Source organism: Metopolophium dirhodum, chromosome 8 (assembly GCF_019925205.1).
Source record: "Metopolophium dirhodum isolate CAU chromosome 8, ASM1992520v1, whole genome shotgun sequence".
In the NCBI taxonomy this organism is placed as follows: domain Eukaryota; kingdom Metazoa; phylum Arthropoda; class Insecta; order Hemiptera; family Aphididae; genus Metopolophium; species Metopolophium dirhodum.
The window spans coordinates 3,019,625-3,041,879 of NC_083567.1; the positions used below are offsets into that span (position 1 = coordinate 3,019,625).

A 22,255-nucleotide genomic window follows, 5' to 3' on the forward strand; every position below is an offset into this window, starting at 1 on the left:
TAATACGACGATAGTCGCAGAACTTGTTTTATTGTAAAAAGGCGTGAATAGATAGGTATGAATAGTATAGTGAATGAATAATTAACAAAGTAAGTTTTGTTCGGTAATCCGAGATAATTAATAAGATAGTCATACCGAATGCTAGAATAACTCAATATTATACATAAATATATTTTATTTTTTATTTTTATTTTTTGTACGTTTATCAGTTTAATGAAAAACCGTTGAAAAAGCAATCTGATATATCATATATTTTTTTATTTTTTATATATTTTATCGACGCCTCGGGGGCATTAGTAATATGCCATATATATCAGCAGTTCCCAACCGGGTAGGACTTCAGAGTCTGCTCGGGGGGGAATATACCTAGTGATTATGGAATTACGAAAAAAATTATGTTATTTTAAAATGTGTAAAATTTAAATCACTAAACTTAAATTTACTTGTATTTTTTATATTTTATATTAATATTTTTGTTTTTATATTCAATAATTTTTTCTTATACTTAATATTATTGATTATTGTCATTGATTTATAGTAAATTTTTAAAATAATGAAAATAATAGAAGTAAATAGTTGTTTTTTTTGTTTTGTTTTTATTTTTTTTTTTTAGCGAAAAAATTCGCCTTAACTCTAATTTAAAGGGGGGGGGGGTGAGATTTTAGTAAATTTACAAGGGGGGTGTAGAATGAAAAAGGTTGGGAACCACTGATATATATTATATATAAGAACGCATTCGCTTTGAATGGCAAAAATATGGTTGAAGTGCATAATATACTGGCATAGACGATGTGTTTGAGGCTTCTTTTGAGATACTGGCTGGTGTGGACGTTGTGCATCGGATCCTCTTGTGAAAAAGACAGCAAAAAAGTTGATTCTTTATGATCCTTATATAAAGTGATTTTTTTGTAATCGCGTCTTTTGATATACATCGATTAATACGCAATGTTAAAGTATTGATGTGTTTATAATTTAATTTTGTGCGTTGTGACAAAGGTACCACACTACCGCTAGTAATTTATACTGTGTTGTTTCTACTGAATGTCTTGATCGGAAGGCTATGGATTATTATTTAAGTGTTGCATGTTATGCGTGTGTATATAATTAGTGCGTATAACTATGTATATTGAATCATCCTACATTCCGTATGGCTTGTCGTTATTAGTTATCCCGGGTTTTTATTTTAGTATAGAAATAGTTATTTTAATATAACATGGAGACTTCTCTCAGCTGTAGGACACTAGGACATCGTGTTCACCTAGTTTCAAATATTCTCGGCTGGACGACAGTATCTCTTCGATCCACTTCACCAGTTCTTGGAATGTCGGTCTTTTTTCCGGTATAATATCCCAACATCTTAACATAATCTTGTAACTGCAATCAAATAGTATATTAAAAAAAAAGTTAGTATATACTATGAAGTGTACCTATAAATAAAAACAATTGTATATACACAGTAATAGATGAATCAGATTTTAACTTATGTTGATGTGAATAAGGATTTTATACATAACTAGCCGAACACTTGCGGCATGCACTTCGATGCCAACTCTTAGCTATACGATTCAAACTGTTGAATTCGTTAATTATTATTCGGTGTAATGGATTTAACCAAAACTTAAAATTTTTTTCGACCCATTTTGAATCACAAAATACTTTTGCAAGCACCACTTAAGAATGCGAATTTTGGAAAATGCTTGCATGGAGGTACGAAGGTACCATCAAAATTGCCTCAAGTTATCATTGTTTAGGCTCTACGTTGATCAGTCAATGAGTCAGCCAAGATACGTTAAATTATATATTATATTATAGTCATCCCGCTCTAAAGTACCATCTTGATCCAATTTGCTAAAAGATGATATACTAGAAATTCCCGTTTCTCCTTAATTTTACGTTGTTTTTCCCGGCGCTTTTGAAAACTATTGAGAATTTTAAAATTTGACCTCCGAATGCACTAACTAGATTCACTTTCCCACCGAACAAGATACCAAATCAAAGCAGTTTTACTGCCCCAAACGGCGGTGACTCACAAAAAAAAAACACATCATTGTAAAATCAATCAATCCACTCAGAATCTAAAATATTTGGAGCTTATTTTCACCACAAAATAAATTTGTCGAAAACAACCAATGAAAATATAAATGACAAATTATAATTAGACCTTGTAAAACCAGTTCATTATAATTCATACGTACTATCTCTATTTTGCTCAGAAATGAAAAAAGATCAAAATTCAAATTCAAATTACAACTGCTTAGCATACTTAAATTAACCAAATAAAATACACAGCTTAAATTATTTCAATGTTAGATTATTAGATTAGAAAGTATATTGTGTATCCAAACTTACATAACGGCGGAACAGTCAAGTGGTTGGTCCAATCGCTTTCCTGCCAACAATTGGCCAAAGGGAATTTGAGTAGGTAGCTTTCCATAGGTCCACATCTCCCATAAGAATACTCCATATGTCCAACTATATTATATTTGTTAAAAAACAAAAAAAAAAATAATTACATATGTTTTATATTATCATTCATCAATTATATTACAAAATGGCGAAAAAAGTAAGATTTAATTGATCTTGAGGTAGCTGTTTATTACTTAATATTTTATGTTTGAGGGGTATTAATACCGACCGTTTCTAATATAGGCAACTTTCTATACTTGTACATGACGTGTGCATAGTAAGTGATCATTAGTGTGAGTGACTGTGTTTCAATGTATAAAATAAATAGCAGAGCGCTCCGGGGATGTTCAGGTGGTAATGCTGCGGGAATGTGTGGGGGGGAAATGGGGCAAGTGCGAATCTAGCGATATCTATATATTCATCGTATAAACTAGATGATGAATATAGATGACTCACACGAAGATATAGAATAAATTGTGATAGGACGTGAAGTTACCATCCACCATTTAAGAAGAGGCTGAAGGGGTATCGCCTATTTAATGTTGATAATAAATAAATTTAGAAAAATAATAATTTTTAAATACAAATCATAGCATGTTATTTTAAAAACATGAGTTATAACGAACATTGGCTTCGATTAAAATGACAGCCAATAGTTCAACCAATTACCACGGACTAAGATAGAGTGGACTGGAAACGATATGATGGGTGGGTGATGGGGAGCCAGACCGTAATATTGCCTCGGTACTTCTACCCTTCCCTGCTCAAATTGGTATATAGCCAACATGCACGCTATTTGACTGGTAAAATATCAACTACTTGGATTTTGATTTTTCATTGATTTTTATCATTTTCATTCTTATCATCATTCAATTTTCCATCTAGCCACTAGGTAGCGTTAAAATCAGCTATGTACTACCAAAATCAGCAGACGCACTTCGGACTCGTTAAAAATTCGCTCGTTTCCAGACCTCTCTATCTATTAGTTCGTGCCAATTACACAGGCGCTGGGTCACAGTTAGCAATCTAGTTTTAGAACGAGATATCATTACTCGCTATATAGTGAATACACCGCGCACTTGTGCGGCGCAATCGTCATAATTTTTCGGTCCGTTGGCCTCTAAGCACGCCGTTTACTACCAATAGAGCGCCCTAATATATAGCGACCGGGACATCAAAACCACCGTGGCCAGCAATGGTTACGTTCATTAAAACTTACAAAGATCGTAATAATATGTCAACGCTAATTCAAATCATCCCAGAAAACAAGTAGAAAACGTCAATCTTGGTCAAATCTCCACGACAAAAGAACATAGCCAAAAAGATGAGATGACTAACCAACACTCTTCTGCGAGGCCGCAACCATACAAGTTAATAAATAAAGGTGGTCCACAGCAGTGAAAAGCTTATACCGACCGCCGGTGGTGTAGGCAAGGGGGGGGGGGGATGGGGCGTGGAGGTCAGACCCCCCCATTTGCTTTTTATTACCTTAGTAAAAAGTTTTTAGAGGGTGGGGATTTTCCAATTTTCCTCTCCCATTTAACCATGTCGTTTTTTTTTTGATCCCGCCCCTTTCAGAAATCATGTCTACGCCACTGCCGACCGCTGAGTAGAAGAAGCCAGGACGACCACGGTTATCACAGAGGAATACGGGTTTACCCGTGTTAAAGCCCCGTCTCCACTCTCGTCTTGGTAACTGAAGCCTACAGTTACAGTGCCGACTATAAACCACCGTTGCAATCAGAGATTTGTATATTTGTATATACAAATACTAAATAGAAAACTGGTGCAGTACTTCATCAATAAATAATTCATCCAGAGGTACCCTGTTATCAATGGTAATTTCAACTTACACATCGGATTTGAATGTAAATATATTGTCCTTGACTGATTCAGGCGCCATCCAACGTGCATTCAATGTATATCGGCTTTCTTTATAGTAACCTTTCGTTCCAATATCCTTGGATAATCCAAAGTCTGCTATTTTTATTTCCAGGTTTTTTGTCACTAAGACATTTCTAGCTCCCAAATCCCTGTGAATACACTATACGGAAAATAATAAAACTTAATAATAGTCAATATAGATAACATTATACAAATGCACAATATCATAAATAAACATCGTTCCAACTCTGCGGGAAAAAAAAGATAAGTATAAAAAGCATGTCTTGATACTTTAATAATAGTTTTATATAAATTAAAATAAAGTAGCATTCCACTGTGATAAAAAATTCAAAAAACAATCAATAAGTTTATATAGTATATGCACATAAAATTAAACATTACTCCACATTTATTTCAGACTTCAGTTTATTTGGCAAACAATTATTAATAAATAATAATATTTAAATAATTAAATCACAGCTTGAAAATTTTTAAAATATATATTTCTATCTCAAATATTACATTTTGATAAATTCAGTTGGACAACTTTTATATTTTTACTGTGACTCACATTTTTGCCGTGCAGATATTCCATTCCTTGTGCCACTTGATTTGCGTAAGATAATAGTTCTTTTTCTGACACTCGTGGGTTCATTGAACTCAAAAAACTCAACATGTTACCATTGGATGCATATTCTATAATGGCACACGGGTACCCGTTTTGTTCGTAACTGCCCAATAGGGTAGTAATGTTCTTATGATTCCCTATTTTTTTCATGAAATCGATTTCCGACTTAAATTCCGATATATCTTCATTATTACGAGCTACATCAATTATAATGAAAAAAAAAATATAAGTAATTTATAGTACTAAAAATTAAACGTTTTTAATACAAAATACAATTTAAATCACCTGTCAACATTTTAACGGCTACTTCCGTTTCAACGTTTTTACTTATGATTCCTGCTGCTAATGCCATTTGGACAATACCAAAGGCGCCTTCTCCGAGGTATTTTCCAAATTTTAAATTTTCAATGGGAAAGTCCCATTTATCAATTGGCTGCTCAAAATAATTATGAAAACCGAACAATAACAATACAATTAATAAACAAAATATTTTATCAAAAACCAGTTTTTAACAAATTGGTTTTGTCTTAGATTCTGAACGGAGCGATGAAATGTATCATTAACATAGTGTCGGTATTTAATTTTTTTAATTTTGTTTAAAATGTATTGTATTTTGTGTTTTCTTTATCATTTAAAGTATTAAAAAAGTTTCAATTTTTATCTTAAGTATTTTTTCTGGTAGGAAAGTAAATCTAGTAAGTAGATACTTTGGGTGGGTCAAATGTAAAAATTCTCAGTCGTTATCAAAATCTCCAGAAAAAAAAGGTGGGCAAGTGTGACATGCGTTTCACATACTGTGGAGTAGGTGTCGTATACATTTTTAACTACAAAATAATTTGAAATCTTTGAAATGCTTTGAAAAAAAAAATTGTGAATTTATACTTACCTAATTAAACTGCTATACATAAGAAAAAAAACAATTTTAAATTTCAGATGCCTATAAAATAACTTAGTCATAATATTTTGAAAATTGTGTTATGTATCATAGACAATTTTTAAAATGACATTTTGTGAAAATTTCAAGTATCTACAGTTATTCATTTTTTAGTTGTAACGAAATATGTTGATATCAAAAACATTGAAGCATTTTTACTGCCCAAAAGATGATAAGGAAAAGAAAAAACATATCATTGTAAAATCAATATGCATTCTTTTCCTCCGCTCAGAAACTAAAAGGTGGACAAGTGGGTGCAGCTCTGTTGTACAGAAGCCAGTAGCTGTCGTGTGAATATATTAAAGATAAATGGATATGTTAAATATGTATTCAATGATATAAAATCATTGTATATGAAAAACAGCTGTATCTAAACAAATGTCGTTGTCAATTTCAGATGATCTCTTACTTCGTGAAATTGTCATGAAAAATATGATTCATGGTACATGTGGAGATTGGTGGGAAAATAAAGACGGAACATGTTCAAAGCATTTTCGAAACCTATTCAAAATGAAACTGTGATTGACGAAAATAGTTATCCTACATTTTGTCGAGGAAATACTGGTGGTCATGATCGTCTCACGGTTGTCCCTTACAATCCCATGTTACTGAAAAGGTTCAGTTGTCATATTAATACAGAAATAGTGTCTACTATTAAATCTGTTAAATATGTATACAAATATGTATATAAAGAACATGATGCTGCGTCGGTCATAATCACTGATGAAACCGAAGGTAATAAAAGCTTTGTAAATCATGACGAAATTCAAAATTATATAAATACACGATATGTTAGCTCTGTTGAAGGATGCGATCGAATTTTGGGCAGACCCTTACAGAAAAAAGCCATTTGATCATGTGCTTACCAGTACACTTACCAAATCAACAATCTGTTATCATTAGTGAGGAAGCCACAGAAGATTATATTATAATGAATTCATTAGAAAAAAAAACTATGCTTATGGAATATTTTTTAATTTAAATCGTGACCAAGAAGCGCGACAACTCACGTATGTTGAGATTCCATCACATTATGTTTTTAAAAAAGAATCTAATAGTTCAAAAAAATCATAGCAAATACATACACAACAATTTAATGTCATTATTGGATGAATGTATTCAATAAGTCCAAGTCAAACAGAACTGTTTCATCTTCGTTTTGTTTACACGATTCTTTACTATATTCTAAAAGGTAGAGGTTTGTACTATGTCATTTACAGGTGTGTCAGCAATATCGCTTCCTAATGTGGAAGAACTGTACATAATGTGTTTGGATTGCCTGTTCCGCTTTTTTCGGACTCCACGTCATATATCAAAATTAAATTTACAGAAGCTAAAGAATTAACAAACTATGATTTTATAATTTGGGACTAAGGTCCGATGGCGCCATATACCTACTGTATGGAAGTAGGCGATAAAACTCTCAGATATTTCATGAATAATAATTGGCCATTAGGATTGGTTGTGATTTCAGACAATTATTACGTGTCAAGATTCATTCTACACGTACCAATATGGTAAACCTATCAATCAAATTTAGCCCATTATGGAAAAATTTCTCGTTTCTTTCACTTACCGAAAATATGAGAACATTACCAGAAGAGACGGAATTTGCTAAATATCTTCTAGATGTCGGCAATGGTACGTTAAATGATAATGATGATGATATTTTAGCTCCAGAACAATGTACTGCTTCAAGAACGGATGATATAGTCGAAACAATATTCAAAGATTTGATTCTTCAACGTAAATATGATGAACTTAGCTGTGCTGTCAGCTCGAAATATTGATGTTGATGAAATAAATTGCAGGGTTGTTGCATTGCTTGACAAAGATTCAAAAAAAGTGTATACAGGTTTGGATAGTACAGAAGACTGCGATTATGGAAATATAACTGATTTTATATTTCCTGAATATTTGAATTCTTTGAATCCGCCAAACTTTTCACCATAAAAATTGAAGTTAAGGAATAATTGTATTGTAATATTACTTCGTAATCTAAATTTTGTCCAAAGTCTTTGCAAATAGCTCGAGGCTTCAAATATTGCAGTTGTCAAAAAATCTTTTTAAGTGTCGAATATTAAACTGGTGACAAAGCTGGAGATAAAACATTCATACATCGTATAACGTTGTACTGTGAAGATATTTATCCTTATACTTTTAAGCGACGACAATTTCCAGTAATATTAGCTTTTGCAATGACCAAAAATAAAAGCCAGGGATAGGCTTTTGAGAAAATAGGATTGGACCTTCGATATTCAATTATGGACAATTATACGTTGCCTTTTCACGAGTTCGATCTTATCAAGCAATACGAATTTTTCTAGGAGAACAACGAGAAAAAACAATTTCAAGAACTATGTTTACACAGAAATTTATAAATAAAAATTAAGAAATAGCATAATTTTCGTGAGATTTATATTAGAATCATAGAACATTATATCAGCACATATGTAAAATATAATGAGTTCTGAAAAAATTAACAAATATTATAATATAATTAACGATGATGTGTAGATTAAAAACAATTCAAGATTGCAAACAAGCAGAGACACCAACAAATATACACGCACGCGAAGTGCGCGTTCGATCTAGCTTAATAAAAAATTAACATTATACTAATCATGAAGGTGCCCTCAACATTTCGAAATGCTACGGATTTGCCATCCCAGGAGTAGTATATTTTATTTTTCTTTAGGCTTAAAATTTTAAATTATGACGGAATCATGGAAATCGTGAATTATGTTGAACACATATGACCATATGGGTTGACAGATTATTTCTGCTTTCGTCTATCGTTTTTCATCTTATTCATTAATTCGTATTATTCATAAGAGTGGGATACTCAATGACGAGGTGTACTTGCGATTATACAGCGAGCAGTTACCTACTTGTCCACCCTTTTATAATTTAATTACTTAAATATATATTTCACTGACCTGTTTTAAGAATACATTGAAGAGTGCTATAATTATAACAATTATTAAAAGTAATATGAAGGCGAAACATCCAAATGACCATAAATTGTTGAAGCCCGCATCTTCATTACCTATATTAACAGTAAATTTAAGTATAATAATAACACAATTTTGATGTCCCTCTTCCTTATAAAATATTATAATGTATTAAACAATAAAAAATTAATATTAGTTAACTGAAAACAATATTTTAGTATTTTAAATAAATTAGCAATAAATTATAACTATTATAACATATTATAAAGTTATAACTTTTCTGTATTTACATTGGAAAAACATAATATAATGGATATCATGTATATTAACAGTGGCATAGTGAGAAACTTGGTGGCCCTATTGACATAAGAGACAGAAGTTAAATAAGATTGGTGCTAAGGCATCGCATTATCTTAATCTTGATTTTACCTGTACAGGATCAGATATCAGGCCACCAACCTTAACCTTGACATTTGCTTCCATTACACTTATCATGATTAGGTTTATTAGCTTATTAGGGAAATTAAACTCTTTCAATATTTTCAATATGCTTTCTCTATGTATACCTACAATCATAAGCTTTTTGGAAATCAATGAAAAGGACATGTAGTTCCTTATTATATTCCCAAACTTTTTGGAAGATCTGTCTTAGGTTCATCCTTCCCAATTGTTGACCTTCCCATCCTGAAGCCACCTTGATAATTTCCGATTATTTCTTCTACCCTTCCTTTTATTCTTGATAGGATGCAATTAGATAATATTTTATACGTTACATTCAATAGGGACTGGTATATTTTATAGTGGTCACTGCTTAATGTTATCATTTTGGTATTGGACAAAACGGATAACATAAACGATAAACTGAACAGGTAAGTGATTCTAAGTGGAGAATGTATTGGTTTTACAATAATGTTTTTTTTTGTCTTGTGCACACGATAAATAATATTCGAAAGAATGCTTCGATTTTTAACTTTAGTATCTTTTCTGGTGGGCAATTGAAGTTCTAGTTGGTGCATAGAGAGGTTAAAGTTAAATTCAGAAATCCGGATTTGATTTAAATTTGAATTTAGATACTCGGATAGTTTAGATATCCCTAATTTTGGTTCATGTTGAGCTATTTATAAGCAAATGACATTTTCGATTTTATTGGTTTTTTTAAAAATGAATGGCCATAAAAAATTTTTCGATTGATATAAAAACTTAAAAATGTAATATAGGTATTGTTTTTCTTAAGTTTTTCTTAAGTTTTTGTTAGTGGAAATTAAAAAAAAATCGTGCTTAATTCCCCAATCATTTTCTATGAGCGTCTGAAGTAAGAATATTAAAAATCATTTTGAGTTAGAAATTTATAAAAATGTGTATATTCTATTTAAGATTTTAAAATTTAATGCAAGAGTTTTAGTAAGTTTTAACAAAAAAATAATGTCTACCGGAAAATTTTTATGAGTGGATGAAGTTCAAATTTTTACGTCATTGGATATTTACTCGATTTCTCATGGAATGGTTATCTTATTTTGTTATAATTCAAACACGAACAACCGTAGACGGTAGACACTTGAAATTTATAACAACTGTTTTTATAATATTATAATTTTCTATACTTGATAAAATTTAAAAATATTTTGACACGTTTTTAACTGTTTAACATTTATAATTTTTTTCTGTAAATGTCAATAAAATTTTATTTGTTGGGTAAAAAAGCTTGAAAATATAATACATGGCTCCAAACACTTTATTAGAAAAGTAGTTCAAAAATATTAAAAATAAATTTGCATACATTTTTTTATAAGCATTTTAAGTTGAAATTGAAAATTTGCAAATTATTTTGTAGTTGAAAATGTATATGATGTTCAATTTATATATTATATAATAATTGAAAATGTACAAGTACAACAAGGTTCCACGTATGTAGTTCATACTTTGACCAAAAAATCTAAGAATACGTAAATACAATTATTTTTTATAGGTATTTTAAGTTCAAATTTGGATTTAGATATTTATACACTTTTAATTTCTTGAAACTTGTTTAGGTATATTATATTATATTTTATACACTTAATGTATTTATTTTGTGCCTGTCATCACTGTTTGGGGAAGAAAAACTGCTTCGATTTTCTTCAACAGTATCATGTTTGATGGGAAAGTGAAGCTAGTTGGTGCATAGAGGAGGTCAACATTTAAAATTCCTAATAGTTTTCAAAAGCGCCAGAAAAAACAACATACAAATTAAGGAAAAACGGGTTTTCGAAAAAGGTTAGGTTAGGTTAGGTTAAGTTACTACCCAACACTGAGTACAAGACACTATAACCACCACTGGTTGGATTGGCATTTATCTTGATGTTTTAAATATCTTTCTTCTTATTTAATGGGTGGTACTGTGGTAGTAGTTTATAATTTAAATACAAGTTTTGGTATTAATGTTATTGAACTTTTTTTTTATCATATTTATTTTAATTTGTACAATCTGTATAAAATATTTTTACAATAAGCACAATAGATGGAGGGATACATAATAGGCCAATAGAGTTTAGTTGGCTTGATTAAAGAAACTATTCAATAATAGTACTTCATGGCGTGGCTAGTTGGTTAGTCGGCTTGTTATTGAGTTGATTTAATTATTCATTTATTGAACTTAAAAAAAAGTATGTGTGTAAGTATTTTGAATACTTTTAAAAGATAGTATTTGAATACGTATTTTAAATACAAATTACACCAAGTATTTAAATACGTATTCTGAATACATTTGAAAAGTATTCTTAACAAGACTGCTGAAATTGCCTGCCCAGAGAGTGATGCCGCCCGTGGCCGAGATTCGAACTGGCGACGGTGCGCGTTACAACCGACGATTGGCCACAAAGTAATCAGTATCTCGATTATACCTCATCACATGAACAAATTGCCCCTTCCTCTTTTCAACATCAGCCTAGCTAGTAATCCTAATAATCGAGAGATATTCCAAATCAATAAGATATTTAACACAATTGTTAAATTCGAAAAACCAAAAAGGCAGCTCGGTCCTCCCCAATGTCACAATTGTGTTACGTGCCCTATTAAATATGTATAACACAGCGAACGTTTCTAATAGTATGGCTATATAATTAATAAGCCATAAGGAAATGAATATAAAAATAGCATGATGAGGTCATTGCACAAAGCGTAGTGAACACAGTATTAAATAATTAAACTATAAAAGTGTCATAACACGTCTCTTCTCAGAAAAGTCTCAATAATTGTAAGGAAGGATGCGAATCGACCAGAATACCAAATTATGCTATACGAGACCCGGCATATTAACAAAACGTATACGATTTCAGCAACAGCATAATTCTCATTGGTCGGTTCAAATCGACTTGTTTTCCCGCGCTAATAGTTATATCTGTATATCTGTTATCAACAAAATATAACAACAATTTGCAAAAATAGTTTCTTTCTTGCTTTTTGATTTTTAAATTGTAATAGATTAAGCACATTAATTAAAATGATAAATTACAAACTTTTACCTACGTCATATTTTATTAACGAAATTGTAAGCTGCAAAAATGAGGCATATGAGACTCGATCTAATATAAAATATTTTGATTCATGCCAAAAATGGGTAGACGAGTTTTCAGAAAGAACAAAAAAAAGTTGGGTGGTTAGAAATACCAAAACGGACAACGTTTTGTCTGCAAATAAGTTAAATGTTGGTAAAATATAACATGATGTAACGTTTTATGTCTGATTTGATTTTCTAATACTACCTACTACCTAGTGTAGTAAGTTAGTAGGTACAATGGGTAGGTACATACCTACATATTTATTGTTGGGTTGTTAATTTAATAAGTAATAATACAATAATTTGTAATTGGCCCAGTCCCCCACACTAACCTTTGACAAGGACCCCCGGCACCTCGAAAACAATATGAAATAGAAATAAAAATGTAGAATACCTACCTAAGTTAAAAATCAAGAAAAAAGAGAATAGAAATTGATGGAAAAACATGCTTGCATTACAGATTAACACGATTTATTATTGTTACGTACCCACGTATTAAGTAGTCATATATTAACTATGTACAGCACGCCGCACGTTTCTAATTATATTTGACACTATAACTAATAAGGCAATTAGTATAGTATAACATGCGGAGGTCGTTGCAAAAGCGTAGAGAAAACAATTAAACTATAGAAGGTGCCGTCACATACGTATCTTTCCTGGAAAGCCAACGCCCATACGCAGGATACGAGTCGACCGGCATACCAAATACGAGACCCGAACTCTGTCTCATGACCGAGCTTAGCCACTACCACAACCACCCACTCCAAAGGACACAATCATATATATAGAAGCCCAGGACAAGAGCTCTTCAGACGGTTAGGGACATTCAGAGTCAGGTCGTAACACCACTCACAGTTTATATTCTATCTTAAAGAGTCGTAACACCACTCTTTTACACCATAATAAATTATAATATTGTATTTTTGTACTACGTTAATAAACATTCATCATACCTAGTACATCACGTATTTCATTTCTGCGTTGATGTATATATCGACGTCGGTTGGGACGTAACATTATTGTCATTACACATTTAACAAATTATTGTTATTATTAATACGGTAGCCAGTTAGTTAAATTATTATTATTTGTTTATTATCATATTTTTATATAATAATATAGGTACTTTCAAAGTTTCAAGTACTGAAGTACCTACATATAATATTTTTAAAATACAACACAAAAATAAAATCGTTCTTCATCGTTTAAGTATCTAATTTCGTCCAAATTTGAATATAAAATAACTATAAAAAAACAGTGTTTTTTTTATATATTTTTTAGACTATTTGGTTACAGAATAACCTATACTTACCTACCTTATTTTAGCTATAAAAGTTGAACATGTTAAACATTTTTAACTACAAAATCATTATAAATTTTGAGCGGAGCGATGAATGTATTGATTTTACAATAATGTGTTTTTTTTAAATTTATTTCTGTGTACACGATAAGTTGTCGAAATAATGCTTCGATTTTCGACTTTAGTATCTTGTTCGATGGGAATGTGAACCTACTTCGTATTTTGAATACTTAAAAATTCCCAGTAGTTTTCAAAAGCGTGAAACTTTAGGTAATTCGAAGTATTGCTCGTTTTCTTAAAATCTCGCAGCAATTCGAATAAAAACAATGCTAAATGCAGTGCACTAGGTAATTCGTAATAACATTTTAGGGAAAACTAGCGGTTAACACACGATAAATCGAAGTACAACGCTCAGCAATTCGAAATATATTGACTGAAATGTATTTCTTATAATTTTATAGTTACTGATTTTCCTTACAATTGTATATACATTTAGCTTATTTTTTCGGGTAACTCTCGAATTATTATCGTAGGTCAAAATTTTTTTTCATTACTCAGCAACTCGAACTCTCGGTAATTCGAAATTTTCCATAAGTCCCTCCAAATTCGAATCATCGATAGCTAACTGTATATATAATTAACATTTTAATTTAATAAAGAAACCATACAAATCCCGTGTCTTCTTATACTAGACAATTATTTTTTTTATTTTTATTATTGATCATTTAGCCCGGCAACTATGCGGCCATTAGCTGTTTTGTTTGTTTGTTTGTAGGGGAGAGTACTGTAGGTTGGTAAACACGTGTGTTTGGTTTTGGTAGAATTTCAAATTGGGCACCCGTAGGTTTCTGACATGCCCGGTCGGGGGTTGGCGGACTCTCTCTCAGACAGTTGCCTGCCCAGAGCGAAAAGCCGCCCGTGGTCGAGATTCGAACCGGCGTCGGACCGACACCGTAGTCCGTTCGGCCACTCCGTCCCCCACACAATTATTTATTATCCTGTAAAATAGTACAAGCAGGTACGGGTTTCAACAGTTAGAAATAATAATTTTTTTTCTGTGAAACTCATAATTCAACACTAAATTTGTGCAATACATACTATTTTTGTTATGCGAGAAAAACGAGACCGGGCTAGCTTTTATATTGCACGTTCAAAAGGCGGGTCTTTTACGGTCGGTGTTTTGTAGTATACATTTTGTTATATACATTTTGATAACGTATTTGAATAATTAAATTTATAAAATAATAAATAAATGATTGCCATAATTTTTTAAAGTGAGTACAGTATTTATTTTTGAGTTTCTAATTTACTGTTAATGTATGGTATGTTAAATTTATTATGTTTAATAATTATAATTTATAGTTGGGTACTAACCCAAACAAATAGTAGATATTGTACTTAATTTGTGTCTCAAATAGTAAAATAAATAAAGATTATTTTAAATTAATAAATCATAATCTAATACTTTATATTATTATTATTTTTATTTATTCAAATTAAGGCTTTAACTGCAGCGATTATTAACCTAAAGTGTTGTTTACATCATAAATTGACTTATACAATATTAGAGAAAAATGAAAAAAACAGAGAACAAATTATATCATTTTATCTATAACAAAATAACCATTTTATAAAATATGTAGGCTTTAAGTTGTGTAATTTTTTTTTTATCTAGATAAATATTCAATGGATTATCTGTTATCTTATCTAGATAATATTTGGTTATCTTTGTACAACACTGGACTCATAGTGGATGAGTGTACATTGTACTACAGCTACCTTATTTTACACACTGAATCCAATAACTTACGGTATATTTTAGATTCTGAGCGATGAATGTATTGATTTTGCAATGTGTTTTTTTTATTTTTTTAATATTTTTTTTCGTTCGTCACCTTTTAGGACAGTAAAAATGCTTGGATTTTCTTCAACAGTAACTTTTCTGATAGGAAAGTGAATCTAGTTGGTACTTGGGGAGGGGGGGGGGGTAAAAAACTAAAACTTTCCCAGTAGTTTTCAAAAGCGACGTGAAAAACAAAAGAAAAATTAAGGAAAAACGGGAATTTTTACGCAAAATCTGTTTTTGAGAAAATCGATTTTGGTTTTTAGTGCAACTCTAAAACAAATAATCGTAGGTATATGAATGTTTATATTAGCATTTTCTATACACCATAACATTTTCCAAATATTTTGACTTATTTTGAGCTGTTTACGGATATTTTCAGTTTCCATGTTTTTATTTCTATAAATATCAATAACATTTTATTTGTTGGTTAAAAATAAGTTTTAAAATTTAATAGAAGGCTCTTAGGTTATTGTTTCAAAGGCAGATAAAAAAAAAATTAAAATTCTTAGTCACAGTTTTTATTTATAAGCATTTAAAGTTTAAATCTTGACAAAATATGGAAAAATCACAAAAATTATTTTGAGTTGAGAATTCATAAAATTTTTTCTTTTTAAATCTAAGATTTGGAAACATAATACAAGATTATCCATAAGTTTGTCTGCTTTTATCAAAAAAAAAAATTGCATACAAGTCAAATTAAATTTTTATGAGCGTTTGAAATTCATATTTTTACAACATTTAATATTCACTTGATGTCTTATGTAACGATTTTGCTATTTTGTTGTTATTCAAAAACGAATAACTGTAGATACATGAAAATTGGTACTCGTCTAATATGCTACCTACCCATAAAATGGTATCTACCAAAACACTGTATGCGTGTAGTATGCTACCTACCATAGTTATTTTTATTTTATTTCATTTTATTACAGGAAAGTACATTTGAGTCATTAAGATAAATAACATAATATTATAGCAGTTGTACAAAATTATATCTAAATTAGCCATTATGATATCTGATCCACCAAGACCCATGATAACTTACTGTTATATATATATTATTTTAGTCTATATTGTGTCTGTGTTGTGTTCGTGTAAGTATCCAATTCGTTGCGAGTTTTACTTTTTATTTTTTTATTTTAAAATAAACAAAAATGAATAAATCAATGCGCTATTTGTACGGGCATATAATATGTAATGAGGAAACATGTGTTAATTATCTTCAAGAGAGAAACTTGCTCCCAGAACTTGGTAGTTGTTCCAAATTAAAAGATGGTGTTATTTTTTGAAATACGTTGAAAGAATATCAAAAAAATAATCGTAAAAGAGACTCAAATGGTGATTTATTAAAAACTAATTATTTACGATGTCAAAAAAAAGGTTGTCAAACTCTTTAAGAAAACTAAATACGGAATTAAAACCCGAGGAGCGACAGATTTGTTAAACCGACAATTAATAGAAGAATGGTGGCGGTCCGTTAATACCCAACACGATTTATTAGAAGTTTTCTGGAATGATATAAAAATAGTATATGATGTATAATAATATATAATGACGTATTGAAATATTATGAAGTACTTGACAACGGTAAATTATTAAATTATTTAGTAATAAATTGTTGTTAATTTTATGGTAGGTAGCTTATTTTACGGTAGGTAGCATACTACACCAACGAAGTAGCGGTAAGTAGCATATTAGACGAGTAAGTGAAAAATTTTACTGAATGTTTATATTTTCATTTTCTACACACCATAGAATTTTGACTCTTCTTGAGCTGTTTACGGACATTGTCGGTTTTCAATTTGTTTAGTTTTTTTTTCTATAAATATCATTAAAATTTGGTTTGTTGGGTAAAAAAGTGTGAAAATGTAATGCAAGGCTCCTGATATATTGTTGCAATAACAGTTGAAAAATATTAAATATACATACTCAATTTTTTTTATAAGCATTTAAAGTTCGAATTTTAACAAAATTGAATAATTATTTTGTAGTTAAAAATGTATAAAATGTTCTAATTTTATAGCTAAGGATTGAAAACTTAAAACAAAGTTCCTCGTAAATAGGTTATATATAAATTACTTTATTTACAATAATATCATCAAATATACTTAGTAATATCATAAGGTGACAGACCATTTTTGCTCAGAATCGTTTTCCTTATACAATGATATATATCATTGAATTCAAATTTAACACCATCTATTACGTCAGTGACCCACTTATAATCTACTGACATCCACTTACCCACCTTTTTTTTTATTTTGTCCTACTTATATTTATGTGTTTAAAATAAAAGTGTGATTTTAAGTATAATAAATCTTGTTATTTCATACCCTATAAGTAATACCTATAAATACTGAAAACTGCAGACGCTGCACATCACGGTCACAAACAAAATTTTCTCTTATGTATTTGAGTAAAATCACACATTACAAAAATGAAAGAGAATAATATTTTGAGTATACAACATATCGATTTGTCCAAATATTGTCTCAAAACAATTTAAACATTTAAAAGTAGGCACAAAATTTATTTTTATTTTTAAAGTCGAATACAACGTCAAATAACAATAGAATATAAAACCGATATGTCATATCCTCATAGATATTATCCACTATATTTTACTCTAAGATTACTCAAAAACATAAAAAATGATCCTGAGTAAATGCATTTTATCCATATTGCGCGTAAGAACTGAAAGTTCTATACCATCATATACAACAGTGGGTCATATTATATTAATCTAGAATTTAAAGGTAATAATTGTAAAATAAAATTCTTAAAATCAGAGTTGAATAAGTTTGAATGACCAATAAAGAAATAATATTTTATCGACCAATCTCTTTGATCGGTTGTAATCTATTTCATATTAAAAAAATCAGATAAATGTAATATTCTGAAACTATAGAAAAAATTTAAATAATAATTATTGCTAATTACAATATTTTTAATTTGATTTTAAGTTATGGGTATATAGTTTGTACCTATAATTTTCATTTAATTTAAGTATATATGTTGTATTTTTTTTTTTTTATCAACTATACTATACCTACCCAATGTCATATATAATATTACAGTTACATTTGTTTATTACAAAATACACCCTAACAATATACCTAACACATTTATTATTCAATCTATCATAATAATAATTAAGTTTGTTATATATTTTATACTTTTATTTCAGTTATGTAAACAATTAATAAAACCAAAAAAAATTAATAATTTTTTTTTTAAACTTAGAATCTTGTCTGTTGATCCAAATGTGATTTCTCGACAACGGCTAAACGTACAGGGATAAACTTGGTATATTCTGAACCAGGATGAGCTCTAGTTTTGCACGACGTAGAGCTTTTTCTAAAATTTGATTGTTTTGACTTTCAAAAGACAAGCTGCAGCAGGGGCTAAAATACTGTGTCCCCTGAATGACAAATGTGTGTCCCAAGTTTTATAACATGTTTTTAGTTTCATAGAAATAACAAACATTAATCATTTAATATTTTAATTTACTAGTTACCTATTCTGTTAACTTAAGTTAATTACGTACCTACTTATTTTATTTCTATACTATGGACAAGTTTGTTATAAAAAAAAAAAGTAGAAATGATAATGGGCCAATTCAAAGTAATTAGGTACCTGCTTTAGTATAAAATAACTAAACATGCAGGTACATAGAATATTTGAATTATTTTATGCTGTGATAATTGAAATATAATATTGTTTATATTGTAATACCTACTGAAAAGTGAGCTAGTAAGAGCATCGTAATTTATAGAATATTGTCATAATATTATATAATTATATAGGCATAGGTACTATAGCATATTATAAATATGTATTGATGTTTATTTTAAGTCTAAAATATATTAAAATACCGTCAGACGGCCGAACTTTGGGCACTATGTTAAATTTTTAAAAAGTACTAGAATTTAACAATTTCTGAATTTAACAAATATATTTTTTGTACCTGGTGAGTATATATTAACATATAAAAAAAAATAAAAAAATTCTTGTTGACTAATTAAATAAAAAAATAATAACATTCTTGTCAGGTATTAAATAATAGGTCGGTAACTTTCTTGTTTACCAATTAAATAAGTAGGTATTATAATATTATGTAAATGACATTAAAAAATCAGGGTTGAATAACAGTGGCCCAAGTTGGACTACTTGGACTAAATAAGTAAAACGTAATTTACAGAAATGTATGCCAGATTATAATATTTTATAATATAGAGTAGTAAATTTAACATACATCTGAACATATTCTTTATTATCAATTTTTATGTAAAACGTCTAATTTAATGAGTATTAGTGTGAGTTTTTATACATTTTCAAAACAATAGATATTAAACTAAAAATTAATACTTTCGTTTAAAATTTGATGCTGCAATACTACTAAAGTTATTTTAAATATTATTAAGATAACAACAGAATATTTGTATTTTATTAATTAATTGAAAGGAGACCGTTATGGAGATAAAACTAAAAGATAATATTTTTGGCCCCCATGTTAAATACACGCCACAAGTTGGCCCGTTTGACGGTATTAAAGAATTAGATAGTTATTTTTCTTTATAATAAATATAACTAAAAGGATCTACATACATAATAATATACATATAATATTATATTATATTATAGGTATAACAGTTTATTTAACAAACCCAATATTATTTTCTAAATATAAAAAAATTTTTTTTTTAAAAACCTTGAATATTTTTATAAACTATTTTGTTACATAAATTATATTCTAATTGATGGTGATAACATACAAAAAAATTTAAATATTTTTCAATTTACTACACACATAGGCTTTTACTGCTTTTAGTGATTTAAAATAATTAAAAAAGTTACCTCACTAAGTCACTTACAGCCTACAGGGTAAGTGGTATCTTAAATTATTTTTTTGTTGAAAATCAACGGTTTCAACGATGGCATCCAAAGCGATTGTTGTAGATAAAACTTAAAATAAACACAACCCCCCGCATATTTTGAAAAAACTGTTCGGCGTTTAATTTTATAATAAATAAATACAATATTATTGACTATTAAGTACTAAGTACCTAAAACACCAAGAATCGGTAATAGGTAAAATAATACATTAACATAATAATAACACTAATAAGTTGAAACAAAAAGAAATGTATTGGTCAATATAAAAAAAAGATCATCGGTAAACAAGACCCAATCAGCTGATCGAGTTTCGCTTCTATATTGTTCTATTATAATAATCACGAATCACGATGTAAATCTTACTTGAAACGAAATACTGTGTTCAACTTTGATTACTTTGAAATAAAGGTTTTTTTTACATGTTTAAGAGGTGTTTTTTTTTGTTTTTTTACATGTTTTTAACATGTAAAAAACACCATATTTAAAAAATGTTTAAAACGCGGTTTTTTGTATCATTTAAAAAAAATGTGTTTTTTTAACAACACTGGTTACAACAGGTTTTTTTGCTATAAAAAACTGTCAAAGCCCAAAAGTAACAGTTAAATTAATAAGTGTGTGGTGTGTCCCCTGAAATGAGATGTATTTTAGGCCCTGAGCTGCAGCACGATATGCACAAGCATTATAATCTAGTAATTATAATCAATGGTTGAACATATTATCAATCTCTAATTTATTAACAGTTTGCATAATTCTTTTGCAGGGAGTGTTATTTGCATAGTTGGTAGCTCGTAGCCTTAAACAAAATTTGTTTTTTGATCATGTATAATGAGTTGGTGTATAGATTAACTTACGAAACATTTTAACATCATCTGCAAACACTAGCTTAGAGAAATTATGAAAATTAATATAATTTATAAATATACTGAATAATACAGAGCTCAATGGAATACCTGCAGAAATCCAGATGTAATACTAATTACTTATTGGGGTAGACTTATAATATTTGTAAGAAATAAATTGAAAACGATCTTGAATAAAAGAAATTAGCCAGTTTAGAAAGGATCCATAGACTCCAATTTATTATAATTTTGTAAATAATATCTGGTAGTGTACTTTATCAAAAGCCTTAGTAAAATCAGTATAAATAACGTGTCAACACTAGCTCCAATCAAAAGAGCATCAGATACAAAACTTTGGAAGACGAGCAGGTTAGTAATTGTACTCTTTTCAAGCCGGAAACCATGTTGATCGTCAACGATCACATTTGCTAGAGCGGCTATGACTTGTCATAATAATAGTTTCAAATACTTTGGGTATAATACAATAATAGAAGGTAACGACATTGGTAGGTAATTGGAAATATTAGACAACTCAAATGAGGATTGAATAATAGCAATGATTTTCCATGCATCAGGAAAAGTACCCGTAGAAAGCAATGGGTTAAATAGATATTATAATAAGGGCGTATAAATAACATATGATGTACAATTTTTGAAAAATAGGTATGCTTGGAATTAAATAATTATCGCGGCTCTTCTTGTAATTATATAGTACACGATTTAACATAATATTAATACTATATCTTAAATCATGGTATAGTACCTTTGTTATTTGCTGTTTTTTGTTTTGACTTCATCGCGGAAGGCAGATAGTAAATACTTTGGTTAACGTTGGTACTTTTGTATAATAAAGTTGAAACGTCTGTGTATCAAATTTCAATGGACTAGTCAGGTCCGTCGTCTGGAAAGTGACTGCCGAACAGCCGAACGGCACGTCGAGAATATTCTAAATTCTTCTCTACTTTTCTAGCTCATCAGGTTTTCATTAAGAGGAGAAAGATTTCAGTGTAGCCAACAATTGTCAGTAAAA

At 29.6% G+C, this 22,255-nt stretch overlaps 1 protein-coding gene across 1 annotated transcript; it reads right to left on the bottom strand.

Annotated features, from left to right (window-relative positions):
• On the bottom strand, positions 1–22,164 carry LOC132950398 (fibroblast growth factor receptor 1-like). The gene is made up of 7 exons (XM_061021834.1): positions 21,989–22,164; positions 8,792–8,901; positions 5,204–5,351; positions 4,862–5,115; positions 4,260–4,450; positions 2,350–2,472; positions 1–1,374 (listed from the first exon to the last, which is right to left on the bottom strand). The coding sequence occupies exons 1-7, from the start codon at positions 22,020–22,022 to the stop codon at positions 1,227–1,229; spliced, it is 1,008 nt and encodes a 335-aa protein (XP_060877817.1). The 5' UTR covers positions 22,023–22,164; the 3' UTR covers positions 1–1,226.
• Positions 22,165–22,255: the final 91 nt, after the last annotated feature.

Coding starts and splice junctions, on each gene's coding strand:
- LOC132950398 (XM_061021834.1), bottom strand. CDS start 22,022: ATGAAGTCAAAACAAAAAACAGCAAATAACAAAG. Junction 5,352..8,791: donor TCAATGTATTCTTAAAACAG/GTCAGTGAAATA, acceptor TATTTTGAGCAG/CCAATTGATAAATGGGACTT. Junction 2,473..4,259: donor TTTACATTCAAATCCGATGT/GTAAGTTGAAAT, acceptor AATATAATATAG/TTGGACATATGGAGTATTCT.